Source organism: Hippoglossus stenolepis, chromosome 24, assembly GCF_022539355.2.
Source record: "Hippoglossus stenolepis isolate QCI-W04-F060 chromosome 24, HSTE1.2, whole genome shotgun sequence".
Taxonomy (NCBI): Eukaryota; Metazoa; Chordata; class Actinopteri; order Pleuronectiformes; family Pleuronectidae; genus Hippoglossus; species Hippoglossus stenolepis.
This window is the reverse complement of record NC_061506.1, coordinates 6,748,634-6,767,635: the sequence shown is the minus strand read 5'-3', so window position 1 is coordinate 6,767,635 and position 19,002 is coordinate 6,748,634. Positions and strand designations below refer to the sequence as shown.

Genomic DNA, 19,002 nt, shown 5'->3' with positions numbered 1-19,002 from the left:
AAAAGCCTCGCTGTGCCTTGATGTGTGTCTCACTCAGGCCTGTGTTTCCTGTCGCGTGTTGATTTTTATGACGAAAAGTATTTGTTCATTTTCCCATACAAGACGACAACTAAACAAACCGACACTGTGGAATCTAGAGGTGTAATTTATCTTTTAAGAAAGACTACACCGCAGTGTTGTGGTTCAGTAGGTATCTGTGATGATCTTTTGATGAGACTTGCCTATTCATTATTCCAAGTATGTAAAATGTCTTGTTTTCTTCTTAGCGGCTTTTTTTTTTCTTTCTCCAAGCCGTTGATGGATTTTAATGAGCCTTTAAGCCACATATCTTATTTAATTTTCATCTTTTCGCCAAGTTGTTAGCAGCTCCACGTGGAATAAATGTCCTCCAGGCGACACCGCTCGCAAATTCAATTCATTAACTTGCATACAACCAATTATGTCAGTTTACAGATTTGAAACAGAAAGCGACCTCAGTGCAAAAATCGGTGAAAATGGGCTTTAATTCTCATTAACTAGATTCTGCCCAAATTAAAATCGCATGCCATGTCCAGGACGAGCTCCTCGGTTTCTTTTTGTTTATTACGTTTTTAAATATTTTTTTATCTCATCTCAGGGAAATTTACTCTGTTAAAGCAGCAAATGGTCAAAAAGGTGTACATATATCCACCTTTCACTACAGACAGATGATTACAGTGGCACAGGATGCATTATATTGCACAGTATAATTATAATTGCACAGATTTATCAGAGTACACATGGAATAATAGTATAATTGGTAAATTATATACATATAAAATAGACAAGTGATGTGCATAGTGGCGAGGGATGTGTATACATAATGATAATAATCATAATAATAGTATAGTAGAGTGTGTGGTTATGTAGCCTGAGATGAAGCAAACAGTGCCACATGATAACATTAACCCCAAACATCTATTTTATCCAGTCACAACATCATCAGGGATTTTCCATGCATGTATTAATATTGGGGATATAAAATCACACCATCTTTCAAGAGGATTTTCTCTAGTCCCCCCCACTGCATTAGAAATGCAGCTCACTGTGAGACTTGGACCAAACAGTTGTTTTTGTGAGTCTGTGTGTTCAGCCTCAGCGTTGTGTGTTCAGGTGGTGGACTTATTTGATCGTCACCTGGTTTGTTTTGGTTTTTTTCCGAGTGTCATTGTTCTCACCTACCCAGCGGACTAAATGTCCCGAACACGCTCAATCACGCAGCGCGACCGGACAAGGCCACGGCAGAGCAGCCGCAGCGGGAGCGCAGCGTTGAGAAATGGACTGAGACGCCTGATAAACATGCTCGCTCTATGAAGCTGTCATTCCCGAGTCGCTGCAGAGGCAGACGGAGAAAAGGCCGGGGCCCGCGCTCGCTCTGCTCTCCTTTTAACTGAATGACAAGATGACAGCCCTCAGCTGATCGGATGGCAGGGACAGGCTGCGTGTCCCTGACAGCTCTCAGCGTCCACTGTGGATAGAGTCATCAACACCTCTGCTGCTCAGACGATTTATAACAGGCTGCACTGTTACACTGTACTAATTTAACACAATTCAATAGTATTTCAACAATGTTTATTATAAGTTCTCACATTGAACTAGAGGGTACAAAATAATAAATTATAAGAGAATAAAATTATTTTCTCATTTAAAGTAAAAATAACTCTCGCCTATAGGTGACCTATGCCTGTATATAAAGATGGATGACATGACAAGTCCAAATACAGGTTGCATAATTTTTACTCAAAGGTTTCTGTCAGTTTAGGTTCTTATCCCACTGATGTTAATTTTTCATGGGAGTTTCGTTTGAATTAGTTATTTGATGCTATAAAAAATGGGCTGAAATGTCTTGATTGCAACTCTGCTCTAAAACGCTGATGCAAAAAAAAAGTGGCAAAGTTCAGTTGAAAGACTTCATATTATAAATATAAACTGATTGATTGATATTATAAATAACATTCTTTAATATAAATCTATTTCTCGTCATAATGAAATATGACCTTAGAGAGCTTTCTCGGTTTGTATTCGCAGGTCCTTCCAAACCACGAACCTTAAAATCACAGCGCTGACGCTCCTCCCAATTTCTGACACGGCAGAGATTGGCCACGAAAATATGAGCAATGGCTGGAGCTCAAGCGTCTGACAGGGACTTGAATCGTCTGTTGACAAAGAAGAAAAGTGCTGTTCTCCACCGACAGCGCGGCTGTGTTTGATGTGTCGAAGCACATTTTCTCTGCTGGCATTGTTTATGTGGATTTAGCCGGGCATTTCTGAATCAGACAATAGCATTATGGGTTTCACATCGCTGTGCTCGGCTCCTTTTGTGTTTTTTACCAAAGCTGGGTCACAGTGTTACTTCGAATCCCCGTTGGATTACAGACAGAAGTAACATTTTCAGTGAGTGCTTACAGAACCACTTACGAGGCCAATTTATTCCATTTGAAAAAACGTCTACCATATTGTTTCATAAAGACTGACATTTCTTTTTCGGATACAATAATATTGTAGCTTTTAGTGTCGATTCAACTTCTTTACTCTCAGGGTTTAATGAGGACGCTCCCGTCTCACTGTGTTTCTTTCTGTTTTGTGTCTGCAGTCCCTCCGGTGCTGTCCGTGTTCCAGCAGACCTTCAACGCCACGGCGGACTACCAAGAATCCGTCACCTTTACTTGCATCACCTCTGGATCTCCGGACCCCGTGTTCACGTGGCACAGGTACATTCTGCTGCCTCAAGGAGAGACATGTTTGTTCCTCTATGTGTGCCATATTTTTTATTTCTGTCAGTGGTAGTGGGATTTACCAGAGAAAACATACCTTTTGGTATCGAACGTGGCCCTGAGTAAAGCAAAAGTGGAGGCACACTGGGCTTTATCAGAGACGGGAGCTAAAAACCAAGCGTTTCAGACAGCGGTTGAAAAGAGGAGCTGCAGCGATGGGCAGCACGAGGAAAGTCATGAGTTTTCCAAACATGCACGTAAACCTTTTCAAGCAATAACCCAAATTATAATGATGAACCGTGGACACTCAAAGATGAAGTAGAGCAATATGCGCCCCAAATATTGCACCCATTCCATCTTCTCGCTGCCGACCTTGCACATTTATCCCAAAAGTGTTGGTTTAGCACAGACTTCCCACGCTCATTTCAAACGAGTGATAAATTAGATTGCGCCAATAAAAAAAATGTCTCGGTTAATAAAAACTCCTCCAAAGTGCCAGTCGGTTGCTGGGAAACATCTGTAGCCCAACAGGCCCATAACTGTTGCAAATGTATTCATCTTTATTACCCATGCGATGCGTGAACGTTTCCTCAAGAGAAACATCAATGCACACATCCTGTATGTGCAATTGTAATGTTGGTTTTCCCTTCCACAGCTCTGAGAGATTGATAGTCCGCCCTCGCTCGTTGCCCTCGGCAGCCACACGATATTATCACACGCCACATAGCAACAACGTGGCAGTTTGCACCTGGAGCATTTGACACGGCTCCGACGTCAAGCTTGCATTTAGCAGACAATCTTCACAGGCTATTTTCACCTGAGCGTCTTTTTTATGACTTTATTGTTTATTCTTACTTGTTTGGTAATATTTTATTATAGTTAATTCATCTTAATGCACCATTATAATGTTTTTTTGAAATGTATTTTAGCCCACTTAGTGCAAATCAATGATCCTGCCGCGTAACTGCTGACTGTAGCTGGACTTTCTTGTAGTAATCCATCACAGGAAACAGCTTGTTAACTTTTGATTCTTGCTTTATTTAGTTCCATTTCGGCACTAAGTTGTGATAATCAAATCAACGGAGGTAGCATTTGCAGTTCGTTACCTCGCGACACTGATGTAACTTTGACAAGACACATGGTTGAAGAGAGACGTTGTTTCTCCAGTGATTTATCTCGCACCTCAGGCTTTTCTCTGCTTTCTGTAAGTTCTTTTTTTTCGATGCTGCACGGAAGTGAATGGAAATCAATGGCTGCCTGGAAGCAACTATAGGAAAACACATTCACAAAAAACGAATCCACGTACACTTTGAAAAATGGTTGCAGGTAAATTAGTTTTATCGGATAAAACATGCAAACATATTGTACAGTTGCAAAGGAAAGATGCTAAAATGGTGGCTGGTAAAAAAGCACTGACACACAGCTCTGAATTGAACAAAATACTCACACACTTTCACACTTCCGAATTTGAGGTTGTTATATTTTTGCTTAGATGAGGCTGCCTGTTCTTTACTTTTTCCAAAATGTGCAGCAGTTTCCAGGGGGTTTCACACGTTGTGAGCAGCAGGTGTGAATCACAGGCACAGTCAGAGCCGCTCGGGAAAAGTTAGTAGATAAATTGGGGGGGAGAATAATTACCTGCTGACACGGTGACATTACGACACATTTGCACGCAAGCGCATTCACAACAGGGTCCTTGAAAGAAGTGAGTGTCACTCCAAAAAATGGCAGGAGGCCTGTTAATTACAAATTTCTACTTTGATTTTTACTGCTAAACTTTGAGAAAGCGTCAAAGTAATCGCACACACTCACGGTGTGTCTGATTTATTCGTCCTAAAACAGCGGGATGTCAGCGCCGTGCATACAACATGTCGTGAGTGATACTGAATGAGTCAGAATATCAGCGTTTAGCGAGGTCAGGGCAGGATCCTTGCAAAACTCCTGTACACAACAAACTGTGAACTCTGCAGTGAGACTGGCGAGGCGAACGCGACGCTCCCGCACTTAATGCGACATTGTCTCCAAGACATAATGAGCGCTGACGCGTTTCGGGGCTTGAAAGAGAAGTCGATTGTGTCGGTGGGGGGGGTGGAAAAAGGCGACACGCGCATCACTTTGTAAAGACGCCGCGCAGCAGGAAACAACCTCGACGTCGCAGATTCTCATTCATCTTGCCTCTCTAGTTTCCAGCCCAAACTGCAGAACTGATATTTACTCCAGGGTGTGCTACCTTGTCATTTCAGCGGCGGCGCAAACCAGGAAAATGTGATTTTAATGATTTAACAGCGTACATAAAGAGGCAGGGGAACCTCACAGTGGTGATGGGTGAGACCTGATGTATTGATCCATTTATTACTTTCATATTGAGACTGCAGTTGTTTCACTCATTGCCTCTGGGTTTTTTTAAAAATTAAAACAGGAAACTGAGTTATGTTTGGTGTGGTAATCACAGAAGCCGATTGAAATGACAATCGCGTGGAAAATTGCATCTTTATTTTACTGCATGTGCTCATATTATTCACTTGGGATGAAGCAAGGATCCAAAGTTGTGTGATCAAATGAAAGACTGACGCACACATGAGGCGACTGCAATGCAAAAAGTTCTACTCCCTTTATCTGGAGTAGTTTCTACCCTGAATTGTATGTAAAGGTGGACGGTACAGGTGCTGTAGTCGGAGTCTGTGCAACAGTAATCCACGTGTGGATCCACAGCACTGAGATCCCACTGATACAAGCGCTCGACCAATCGTGAGTCAGTCTCAGCTGTCAATCGTGAGATTTCACCCCATTTCTATAGCATCAAATATCACATTAAATCCACGCTTACTGGAAAAATGTGCACTTGGACGTAAATCAGTGTTATAAGAACTACTTGAAATTACAGAAACCATTTTTTGAGTTAAAAAATTGTACTTGAACTTTCTTTTTTTAAACTTTGGTTCATGTCCCATCCAATAACATGGAGGGATTTACAACTAATCCTGGGTCAAGATGCCTTGGCTTCGGTTTTGTTGAGCTGTGCATGTCGTCCAGGTGCTGTCGAGACCATAAGTCTGACTAAAACGTATCGTCTATGCATGTATGGTGTGATTTTCTACAAAAACTCCACCGTAAAGAAAAATCACTTTAGTCCCCCCTTGTGTTTTTATTTAATTAAGGCTCAGTACAATCTAAAACAATCGTCCAGGAAAAGCGTCTGCGTCTCGCTTTCGAGCCGACATCACTTGACCTGCACCGAGCTGACGGTCTACAGTGTCCGTAGAGAAACCACACAGTGAGCTCTCCTCCATTTCCCCGGTCACTCTGTCCCTACGTGCCGGTCCCAGACCACAGCGTTAAAAAGCACCGCAACAAAAGAATGGGCTTCGGCGTAAACAACAATCACAACCCAATTTATTCTCTCTTTTTGATGTCACCTCTCCCAGTGATCTCCAGCCTCCCAGTTGCATTTCCTGTCAGCCCGGGGGGGTTTCGCCTCATCCCGTGTGCTTCATGGGTAATGGACTACCTGTCAGCAGTCAGTCAGTATAATGACATCCAGTGCTGCAGCCCCCCGCACTGTCCGTCCCAAAGATGAAGCCTCTCTTCATTTCCTCTTTGGCTCGCTCGAGTTATTACTTGGCTCTGGTGTTTCTTTCAATTATCCTGCCTCCTGCTTTTTTAGTTATCACACAGTATAGTGCAGCTGGGTGGCGTGGATCTCGCCACACGGCCCCACTGTGTTTGTGTCTGAGCCTTGGAAATCTTCATATTTGAGGTCGCTGGAAATAATACGATTGTTTTGTTTTTCATTCCCACAGTCCACACAGTGTGGGACCACAGAGGGAAGTCCAAATGTAGTTAGAGGTTTGCATTATTCTCCGAATTTAGCACTCATCACTTTTTGAATTTAATCTGCACAACGGTTTATGAAGTTTAAAAAAGAAGGGGCCAGTTTCAGTGCGTTATTGTCTCTATCCAATGACCAGGTAGGAATAAAAATGTTTTTATATTCAAACCTTATATTTCGGGGTTAAAGTATCAGACTGAATTAATAATAAATGGCAAATGACAGCTCTATTTCTTCATATCCTTTTTTTCCAGAGCTATAGCCTTTTTATTACTTTTATATTTGTATCCTTTCATTTAAACTCAGGTGAGAATACCTGTGCTCATCCAGCAATGTAGTGTAGAGTGTAGACTTTACTTGTTTATTTTCTATCTGGAGTTTGAAATCTCACCTCAGGACTATCAACTTTGGTTCCACTGGATCAATAAGAAAATGTAACTTTTTCTATGATTTAAATAATTTTTGTACTTTTTTAAATATTACAGATTTAGATGCTGTTTTGCAGTTTAACATTAACTCTGCAAAGTTGTAATACTTAACACTCATTAGCCTTTAAAATGCAGCTCTACTTTTGGTTTTCCTCCAACTCCCACAGAAACCTCTGGTTCTTCGGTGGCTCGGGGCTCCACTATGTTCTGCAGCAAAAAATAAAGAGCTTCCTGCTGTGGCTGGAAATGTATCCGATGAGCGCTATGAGGACCCAACAAATAAAAAAAACATTGCGGTTGCAGGGCATAAAACCAAAAACAATTAGTGGAAAGATGTAAAAAGCCTCCGCTGAGGGGAAGTGTAGAGCCGGGTGATAATTCCCTGAACTATAAGTGACCCCTTCTACATTGTACATAATAATTTTCACACAAACACGCGTCTTCAGAGGAATTTAGAGATGTATTTCTATTTGAGTGAGTCGCTGCTTGATTCCGTTCCACAGATATTCGGTAATTGAGCTAATCCTTTACTTTTAGCCTACATGCAGACGGCATTAAAAAAGCACCAATGCGTTTAGATCTGCGGCTGCATGGGAGAGAGAAAAGTCAAATTCCCCACAAATACTTAAAAAAATCCCTTTAACCTTACAGATTAAACGGCTGGTTAAGCAGCCGCAAATAAACAAACGGGGGAGGCAGCAAAACCGGCTTCACACCATTATGCTTCTGCTTAAATATAGACATGGATCAATTTAGCAGTTGTGTGTTGTTGGTTTTTTTTTTCTGACTAATATCTCTAAAGGGTCTAATAAGAAAGACATTACGTCAGCACTGTATTCCACAGCGCGCAGGAGTCATTCTGTGAGTGCAGCAGCACAATCGAGCTCCGGCCGACACTCAAACCACTGACTGGGAGGGTGAAGATCATATTTTGTCTGAACGGCAGAGCCAGATAAGTCGTGGCATGTGGGGAATGGTGATGACACCCTGCAAATGATTCACCGAGCCATAGTTATTGCAATTATGGTTTGACACGTCCGTCAAACCGCACTTTTATCAAGCTTGAAAGGATTTCTGTGAAATGTCAAAGTCGGACTGTCTGCACTCAGCCTCAGTCGATGTCCAAAGTGCGAAATTATACATCATGATGTGCTGCAGTGTCAATATGGTGGACGTCGCTGTCTGGGATAAGTTAGTCGTCATATTTTCTCCTCCTCACTCATTTGTGACGTGTGCGCTTGTTATTTTGGGGGGTTGTGCAGGAAAGGGCAGCAGCTGGAGCCGTCGGAGCAGCACGTCTTCAACCGGCTGGAAGGCGGCCGCGGCATGTTAACCATCCACAACATCCGGCAAGGTGACGGGGGCGCCTACACCTGCAAGGCCACCAACAAGGCAGGGTCCCAGGACAGGGAGCTGTTCCTCAAAGTGTTCGGTAAGTGTCTTGTTTGGCCCGAAGAGACGTTTCAATGCGGAGACAGGGCAACTTAAACATAGTGAGGGGGGATTTATTCTATGTACTGTGTCTCCATGCATGATTTTAAATAGTTTTTTTAATGTTTTCCCACTCCAAACTACTGAGCAGCCAAAGTGATCATGTGAACGTTCTTAGAAGGCTGCTTGTTCAGTGGGTCAAGAATCCCTCTCCTCAGCTTTCTCAATGTTGTCATCACTGTCAGTAATCAAGTCCAAGCTGACCAGTCCGTCGACAGCACCATGTTCTGTTCTGTCTTGTTCAGCGGGCCTCTCATCTTCAGTAAGAGTCTGCACACACGAGGCAAAGTCGGAAAGAGGTTAGGGAAATCTGCTGCTTATCAGGAGCTCAAGACGGGCCACATTATCATCAGCAGTAACTATGGCAACCAAGGCAACAAGTGAAGGAAACAAACAATCTTATAAATCTGCATCGTGACACCTCTTGGAGACAAATGGAAAAACGAACAGCGTTCAGTGGCATAACCAAAGCAAAGTAGAGAACTAACCCTTTATGATGGAGCAATGCTATGATAAAAGTTTGGTTATAATAAGCCACAAAATGGGTTTAATGTAAGGCCATGGTTTGGGTTTTGAAAGAAAGTTTGAGGACCTTAATTTGACCTTAAAAAATACATTGTTATTGAGGTTATGGTTAAAAAAACAAATTGTCCCACCATTTAGATACAACAGCACTGCCCCTGACCACGAGAAGTGTTTTATATTTATCCATAAAGCTTTATTGTGGGGGCCTCCACAATTACATTTCATTTATTTTTAAAACTCTTTTTCAAAAGCAAATACAGTCCTGCAGCCGCGCCACAATAAAAGCTGCATCGATATATTTCTCCCGGCAGGAAATATTTCATGTGTTGCTTCATAAATCAATAACTTCACTCCTCATAAAAAGAAATTTCAATTCATATTCCTTATAAAACCCTTCTGGCTATTTCCTCACAGATCACTCTGATAGTGCGGCTCATGAAAATGTATGGAGATTTGTGCTCCAGTCATCAACATCCTGTCAAGACGTGGGAAGCGCTTGCTCTTCAAAAATGCACATTTAAATGAAGACGTTAAGGGGGGGGGGAGTTCTGTTCTTCACTGTGCGCCGGGGAAACGCAGTTGTAAGTTAGTTTTATTACCCTTGACGGCGCGGGCGGAGGAGAGCAGGCCGTTTAAGACAAAGTGTGAGCGTGCAGGTGGGTGCTGCAAATTCACGTTTGGGAATTGCAGCTCATTGCCTCATACTTAACGCCAGTCATGTTTTTCCCGCCCGCCATGCTTTCTTTGGCTTGTTTTTCTACATTCCTGAAACAGAAAACCGGAGCCTTGCCCTCCTTCTTTGACAGATACAGTTCAAAACAGCCGGCTAACAAACTCATCCGCTGATATTAAAACAACCTGGCATTTACATTTTGCGCTGCAGGCATTTATTTCATCATCACATCCCAGTGATTCTGACACTAATGTGCTGTTGTAGCACAAACTTCCACGATCACAAACGTAACCGGCAAGATTAGAGGGAAAGATGCACCGATGTCTTTTTCCCCCTAATGTGTATGATGACATGATTACAGGTGATAAAACGAGCCGAGGCGACTGGATCCTCAGCACAAAATGAAAGAGGAAAGATGTGAGGAAAGCAAATTATTCCTTGAAGTGTCCCGTTCATGCGGCTGCCTCGTGCTCACCTTCACAGACGGGTGTAGAAATGCACGAGCACGTGTTCCCACAAGCAGGTTATCGGGGCAATTAGTAGCTCCAAGCCACTTTCATTCCCGTTCCACATGCGTGCACGTCAACCCTTTCACATGTGCGTGTCCGCTGCTGTCTGGCCGCTCGGCAAAAGTTGCCATGGCAGCCCTTGAGCTGTAAATGCCAGTGTTGGTCCTCGCAGCCACTATCAGTCTTCAGGGATTATGTTAAGTCGTCTTGCCTTTTAGGCTCCGGGTCATTCAGTGCCCAGAGGGGGGGGGAGAAGACAAATATATCCATTATTTACACTGTCAGGGAATAAGCTACGTAGACATGTCTTAGACATGCTAGCAGTGTGGCTCCCGGGAGGCTCCGTGGGACGGTCTAGCCCGAAATGTCCCAACAATTACAGGATGGATTGCCGTGAAATTTGATGTTGACATCCCCGGTCTCGTGAGAATGAAGCGATCCGTCCCGACCTACAGTTACCACTAATTCTCCCCTCTGCACGGGCCTCCAGAGACTTTTACATGCATCCTCCGAGCAGCATAATTCCTCCATCGGAGGGGTGTAATTCACACCGTCGTTTTGATTTAATGCATCATTTACACTTTTGAAAAATAGCTACATTGCCATGCCTGGGCCATGGTGCATTTTTCATAATTTCCTACACTGCATCCAGAAAGTATTTAGTCCATCATGTCGTAGATAACATTTTATATGAAAGCGTCCTTTTTACCTATCAATCTATACTCAATAACCTATAGTGACAAAAGCACCGCAAATCTCCACTATAATGCAGTTTGATAGCAGACACTTTATCGACAGTATCTGCAGCCGTAACAATAAATGTCTGGGTTTTTGGTTCTCTCCATTGTGCAGCAACATTACAGGAGGAATATACGATGGGAGCCGTGATACAGGAAGAAACGTATCGGAGGAAACAGAGATGCACATCTCGGCCTCTCTGCAACCAGCTGCAGCTCGCACTTTTAACTTGTGTCATAGGTAGTCCCCTAAATACAGCGTCCTCTTTAATGGGTTTGCTGAATACATAATGACATATTTGGCGTCATGGCTCGGCTCCAAGATCTCCCTGCAACTTCCACGTGCATCGACTGAGCCCTCAGCTGATGTGGGCTGGCACAGAGATCCGCTGCTGTCAGCTGACGCACTGGATCGTGGCCGAGCTCGACTCGGTGACGTGCCCGAGCTCACGCCGCGCTCAATTTGCCTTTGTTGACCAGAAATGCATGACATGCTGTTCACTTGTCTTTACGGCACGTTGAAATGTAGGAAATCACATCACTTTTCAACACAAAATAACTCCCGGGATTAACTACAAATCAGAGCCTGAATGGATGTATATATGTATAACAGCTTATATACATATACACATATACACGTGTATCTTCCTGTTAAACCCTCTAAGCTTAGAGGAGATTTAAAATAGAATCAGGGATGACTCGAGGGAATCTGTGCCGACATGCCTGCGTTGTGGATGTTGTCAGTCGCAGGGATAAGAGCATGACGCGGTGCCAAATATTACCATGGAGGGTTATTACTGTCCTTAAATGTTCAATATTACTGACATAAAAATATACTGTTATTTGGCTCTTTATGAGCAAACAGTGAGTCGAACTGCAGCAGAGCTGAACTGTATCGGTGATGTCCTTGTGCCTCCTGCTCTAACCAACTGTTGAGTCTTTTTTATGCCGGATCTGACACCGTCATGTAGCTAAATCCAACATTTACAAGTGTAATCATCATTATACCTCTAATTAATGTAATTAAGTGTGATTATGTTTATTAGCAAATGCTAGGAGTGGAAGATACACACGTTGGGTGAGAGAAAAATGCACAAAATTCAATTTAAATGTACAAATCCAACTAAAACAAACCCAACTCTCCCCCCGAACCTGGAAGGTTGAATTAATTCTGTATTTTTATCTCTCGGCACACAAATGCATCTCGGCTCTTTCCCATTTAGAGTCGAAATGTTTTAGATAATGAGTTTTAATAATGTTCCCCGCAGAGAGCTTTTTTTTTGCAGCGTGGTTGATAAATGAGACGTTTCCCATTTAATATTTGCATGATGAAGGGCATCTGGGGCCAAACGGCTGCAGATAAGGCAGCGGCGGAGAACTGGTTCAGACGGGTCTCTGCACCACCAACACTTTTTGTATGGGAGCCGGATGGTTTCGAGTGTGTATCCACGTTATTGAGTGGAAGTGTCTGTTTACATCTGTATTTCTGATACCAGAAGTCATTACATGCTTTAATAGATGCGGGTGATCAACTGAAGTGCTCCTCATCTTCCTCTCTGCAGAAATCCTCTGAACAAGTCATTTAGTCTCATTAGGGAGGCTGTAAAGATTGTTTTTGGGGGGTTTTTTTCCTCGACGAAGTAAAGTTTCAATGGGCTGAGATAATTTTTCGCTTGTTCTCGCCGCAGCTTGTTTTTGACTCGACACAAAAACACAATCAGACAGATTCTCGCACCATTATCGCGAAAACGCCACGTGGTGCTGGGTCGTTTTTTTGAAGGCAGATGATTTATTTTAGAAACAACTTATCGCTGATTGGAAACACTGCTTGACTTATTCCAGTAGAATGGGCTTTTAGGACTTGATTGTTGACTTAAAAACTCATCAGCGTTGGTTGTTTTGTTTGTGCTGGAATTATAGCCATAGACGTCTGTTGCGAAACAATAATTCTCATTTATTGAAATTTCAGTTTTGTTTTTGTGTTTTTAGACGTCATTACCATCGAGTATAATAACATTGTACTCGACAATGATTTTTAAAGATGCTCTTGTATTCAGACTGTTGGGATCTGCTTCTTGTCAAGGACTCTTTGGGGATATTTTGAAAACACTTTGTGGACTTGTGAATAAAGTTTGTCGGCAGGATTATGTAAAAACTATTCAATAGATTTCCATGAAACTTGTAGGAAGATGGGAAACAGGCTAAAAAAGAACTCATGGATATTGATGAGAAGAATCGGACGTATTAACTGATAAGAGTGTTTGGAATTTGTTGCAGCTTGATTGAATTTAAGGAGACCGTTGGGCCTTGGCAGTGGTATTCTGGTTATTTTTAGTTTTACTTTGGCATTCTTACACCAATTCTGCTTGTTTTACGTCCCGTCTATGTCTGGTCTCACCCGTGCCCAGTTTTTCCTGCCTCCCGTGTCTTTTTAGTCTCCGTGCTGCCTGTTTTTGTTCCCTTGTTCCCTGAGATTTATTTGTAACATTTTGCCGTCTGAAAAGTTTTGGATTCCTGCAAACAATGACTATAAACCTGTTTGTGCAATGGACTATTATTTTCTGCAATACCTGCAGACAGTGTGCAGACATCCAAAGGGGTTAAACAAAACAAAATGGGATAAATATACATACAGATGCATTTACTCTAGTGTGATTGTACAACTCGTCCTTTTTCTTGTTTTGTTAGACTTACACTACCGTTCAAAAGTTTGGGGTCACTTAGAAATGTCCTTATTTTTCAAAGAAAAGCACTGTTTTTTTCAATGAAGATAACATTAAATTAATCAGAAATACACTCTATACATTGTTAATGTGGTAAATTCTCGGTGGAAACGTCTGGTTTTTAATGAAATATCTACATAGGTGCATCCACAGATATGACCAAGTTTATAAGTGATTGACAGGGCAGCTGAAACTAAAATACGTCCCATCCTGCAATTAACTGTTGATTCAACTTAACCAACACTGTTTTGATACAGTGGTTAGGAAAGGATCCCCCCAGAGTAGGTCTTTGCAGGTGTTGTGTGTGTGTGTGTGTGTGTGTGTGTGTGTGTGTGTGTGTGTGTGTGTGTGTGTGTGTGTGTGTGTGTGTGTGTGTGTGTGTGTGTGTGTGAACCCATGTTTGGACAAAATATCCCTCCCCAAATCCCTCAAGATGGCTCCTACACCCCGAGATTGAAGCCATGTGAAATTGCCTCTCCTCAGAAACCCCCCACCCCCCCCAACCCCGGGCGGTGTTAAGAGCCTGCAGTACAGTCGTCACTTTTTTCCATTCACTTCCCTTTTCGTTTTAGGATTTTATGCTGTGCTACACTGCCAGTGCCCCGTTAAGGATTTTCGTGTTGTGTGTGTGTGATGGTTGGGGGGGTCCATGATTCGTATGACTACCCTCCCTGCCCTTGACATGCATGGTGTTCCAGGGCTTTGCCTAGAGCGTCTTATCAGTAGGGGGCGAGCAGAGGGGGTCTGGTGTAGGGGGGTGGGGCGGCCACCAACCTGACGCTTTTCAGGACATGTGCTCGCTCTGCGTCAATAGTGAATCACAGGGCGCCGGAGTGGCATCCCCCTCCCACCCCACCCCCCCCCCAGACAAAAATCTATATTTACTTAAAACTAAAGCTTGAGCGCACACGGAGGCGGTTATGCTCTGAAACTTCACCAAAGTCAGTTTTTTTGTGTTATCATCAAGGCAAAAAAATGAATAGGCCAGAGGGCACGTGTTGCCGCCATGCCAGACCTGGAGAGTATGACTGCGGTGAATAAATGATCGTGGCCTCGACTGTCAGTACCAAAGTCATGCTTCAGCTCTGTGTTCAAACCGCGTGGTATAGCCTTCATCTCCTCTCCCTCATGAGTTAGATCTTTGACAGCTTCGTTCCCACTCCCTCTTTTTCCTCACTCGCTCCTCCCGTACACTGCCTTTCTGTCCATTCTTCTTGTCTCACTTTTATTTCTTCTCTCCTCTTTACTCTCTCTCTCTCCCTTCGTCCTCTGCCGGGCCTGCAGTCCAGCCTCACATCACCCAGCTGCAAAACGTGACAGCCGTGGAGGGCAGCGCCGCCATGATCTCCTGCGTGGCCGAGGGCGAGCCTCTGCCCGACATTTCCTGGAGGAGGGCCAGCGACGGCCATACCTTCGTGGAAGGGGACAAGGTAGAAACTGCCAGAGCCTCCATCTGGGTGTGTGTGTGTGTGTGTGTGTGTGTGTGTGTGTGTGTGTGTGTGTGTGTGTGTGTGTGTGTGTGTGTGTGTGTGTGTGTGTGTGTGTGTGTGTGTGTGTGCCCATCATCCCTAAAGCATGTGTTCGGGTGATGAGCTTGGGCACATAGAACATAATTTAAACGGATATTATGCAGCTTATAACTGTAGTTTCAGAATCCCAAAATATGTAAATGAATAAGTAAAAAATGATGTTTTAACTGTTTCACACCCTCCCGACACACACACACCTTTCTGACGTTGGAACAGGGATAGGTTGTGATATTTCTACCCACTTGACTTCAGGTATTTGCCGTCGTCCCTGTATTTTAGCTGGCTGTGTTTCTCAAAGTATTTACAGTATCCCTCTGAATGTGACATTACTGCAATGCAATACTCTCTAGTAAAATGTCACCTTCGAATGCGACTTTAAAATCCGACTTTGTCCGACGCCATCCTTGAGTGTCACTAATGAGGATTTTAAAGTTTTAGATTGAAAAAAGATGTAAAGGTAAAACTTACAACTCAGAGAAAAGCTGGAGCTGTATGGCTCAGAAATAGAAATACATGAATAATGTTTTTTCTTTCTGTCGGCCCTATGGTGACCATTAAAATGTCAGTATAATTTATCCAAAGGAAAATTGAGTATTTGTGTGAAGTATGGTTGAGTCCTAAAAGAAATGGGCAGCATGAGCAGGTCATTACTTGTATATGTCCTCATCAAAATAAAAGCTGACATAATCACTCCCATCTGCCAAAGACGAAATGGAGCAATTAGAGCCATTTACTGCTAACAGTGCTGCTCAGGGCCTGTCCAAAGGCAAATGCTAATAATAGTCACATTCAAAAGTCAATGCTGGATCCCATTTGCTTCGCCATGCTATAATTGACACGTGACTTAGCTTCAAAGACTTTTATAATTTCAAAGCTGCTCATAAACCACCTTTACATTGATCCACGTTTTATTGCGTACAGGCGGAATGAAGGGAAATCAGCACACATATTTATTCTGATTAGCGCGCTCGGCACAAAGACGCTGCAAAGAACCTTGATGTTTTCAGGGCAAACACGAATCCTTTCAATGTACACTCTAATTTGTAGCTCTGTTTGACTTTGACTTTTTGTTTAATCCGACAAAAGAACCTGAGAAGATACTAAGCTTCAGTTGTGCGTGGTTTTTTTTTTTTCTCTCCCAACATCCATTATTCACTTTGTCCACAAGACGAGCCCCACAAATCAAAAGTAGAATGAGCTGCAGCCGCATTTTCTTGGAAGGTAATTACTCTTGAATTAGCTGCCATCAACGTCGGAAGCACACGCACTTCCATCACGGCTTCAAAGCTGAAGCTTTCTCAGAAGGAGTAAAAGAAAAAAAGAAAAACAATGATGGCAGCCATTCTTTTGCTCGGGGGAAAAAGGTCAACGCAGAGATAAATGAATGTGTGCATTGGCTCGAATCGCTCGGGTCGATAAATCACAGCCAAAAAATGAGAGTAAGTGCTTCTCTTCCCTGCTGCAAATGCAATTATGGAAATGCGTAGTGCAAACGAACACACCTAAACATACGCAGAGACAAACGCGGCCTGTGCAGCGCGAGGCGTGATGGATGGCCCCAGTCATTTAACTTTAAAGCAGGATGTTCCTCTCTCAATTTGCTCCCCAATCTGCATATCCACACTCTGCCTCTCTTGTTGAGACATTAAGCTACAATGGGCTCATTCTTAGTCGCCACGTAACGCTGCTTCCATTCTTCTCATTCTTTGTCAACTGACTCTGCGACCCCCAGTCTACGAGGAACATAATAGGAGGCAGTTTTTGGAATGTAATTATGAACTGAGGCAGGACTTGAGTTTGGCCATTGTTCCACTCCTGTGGTATTGTTTTGATCGCGAGCAGGGTCGGAAAACTGGCGTCGCCTCTGTTCTATTCATGCAAAACATCACTGGGGAGCTCGTGACTTTTAACGAGACATATTCTGCTCATGCTCGGGTTCATAATTTGAGTTAGTGTTATTACTTGTAAAGGTTTGCATGCTCTAATGTTCAGAAAACACATCACGTTTCTCATACTGTGCATTGCTGCAGTTTCAGGAGGAGAGCAGCTCTCTTTACAGCCGACTTTGGACTTTTAAACTTTAAACATTTATATATACTCGCACAGTTGCCCATAACGTTTTTACCATACACGCAGACCCTCAGACCTCATAGTTATCATAACATGTAATGCAGTTCTCTCTGTCACTCTTCAGTTTGTCACTGTTGCGCATGGGAAACGAGGATTTCCTGGATCCGCCCATTAATTTTCAAATCTGCACTAAAATTTCATGGGTTGTTTCCTGCCCCGTAGCCTATTCTTCCACCAAATTTCATGGTAATCCGTCATGTCGTTTTTATGTAATCCTTCTAAATAATAGACAAACAAAATAATATCAACTATATAACCTACCAGAGCCAAAAGTATAAAAAAGCATTTCATCCTTTCAAAGCTTTTGCCTGTTGATTCACCTAATGTTCACTTTCAAAGAACCTTTTGAACCTTTTCCTCAGTTATTCAGGAGTCAAGCTCGCGTTGATTTGATCTCTCTTCAAAAGACATTTTGCACTTAAAACCCTTGAAAAAAACTGACGCCCACGCCCCGCTGAGATTATTGTTTTCTTTCCCCGTTTGATACCTGGTCACAAAAGCCGCAGCAAAACACAGAGGGAAACGGATCACAGCCACGTTGAAACCCCCTCAGCTCGCCCACGTTTTCCTTGGAACGTCGTAAACTGTCATTTTGTTAGTATGAGGTGTTACACTATTCATTAGAGTGGCGCAAACAGTTAGAATAAGCCATTCTCGCCAGAATTGGACTTCCAGCCCTGTTTGACATTTACAGCTGGCATTTGTAAAATCTGAAAATTCCTCCAGCATTGAATTAACAATGCAACACAGGAACGACAATCCCATTTGAGAGATTGCAGTTGCAATTTAGATTCATATGCTCAATGTAAACCCCCCCACACGCTCTCATTTCTGAGGTCTTATGGATCAGATAGGTACAGGACTTCCTATATTTTTCTCATTTCTTCTGCCCACCTTTGCTTTTACTACCTGCTGCTGCTTTCATCTCTCCCAGCTCCCGTATTCCCTCGGCTTCCGCCTTTCCCCGCCTTTTATCCCGGCGCTCTCGTGTTGGTGGCCGCTCACGTGTGTGTTTACAGTATGCGTGTAACCGTGCCGCTGCGGCGTGTGTGTCCCGGGGCGTGCGCGCGAGCCGCTGTTGTGTTCACGTCTGGCCGCTTGCCTCGTCGTTCCACCGAGCCGCATATCAAACAGGCTGTGCATCAGGGACCGAGTTTGTCTCTAAACACAGACCCTGTCAGTTGGTGGTGGGAGAGGAGGAGGAGGAGGAGGAGGAGGGAGGAAGTGTGGGAGTGGGGTGGCATGTAATTTCCTGACTCAGAAGTTCCCTCCTGGAAGATTTCCTCTTCTCCTCCTCCTCCTCCTCCTCCTCTCATCCCCCCCACCCACCCATCTCCGGCATTCCTATTCAACTCACACGCGTGCACACTCGCAATCCCCATTGACCTCAGCTGGCGACGCAAACAAGCAGAGGATGCAGCGGCGACACAAAGGGACCAGAACCGAGCCTTTTTAAAAAGCCGCTCCACCTCATTGGCCGGTGGTATTGCGGCGATAAGAGCAAAGATAAGCCATTCTTAACGGGATAATGCCTGAGCGGTGGAAGAGCGACCGCATAAAGAGCGTCTGATTCAGAAGAGGGGGGCTTCACGGCCGAGGCTTATGAGGCTTAGACACATAATGAATGTTAGCAGAGGCAGGTGGGTGAGGGCTTTTTTTTTATAGTCTCTGTTGCTAGTTATCAAAAAGCTCAGAG

The 19,002-nt window shown here is 43.5% G+C and overlaps 1 protein-coding gene across 3 annotated transcripts in view; it reads left to right on the top strand.

Annotated features, from left to right (window-relative positions):
• LOC118103648 (neural cell adhesion molecule 2) overlaps window positions 1-19,002 on the top strand; it is a 248,823-nt gene that overhangs the window by 189,700 nt on the left and 40,121 nt on the right. For all 3 annotated transcript variants that reach the window (XM_047339009.1, XM_047339008.1, XM_035150791.2), the window contains exons 6-8: window positions 2,612-2,729; window positions 8,252-8,421; window positions 14,932-15,077. In XM_047339009.1, coding sequence (XP_047194965.1) covers window positions 2,612-2,729; window positions 8,252-8,421; window positions 14,932-15,077 — 434 coding nt within the window. The remainder of the gene's footprint in view (window positions 1-2,611; window positions 2,730-8,251; window positions 8,422-14,931; window positions 15,078-19,002) is intronic.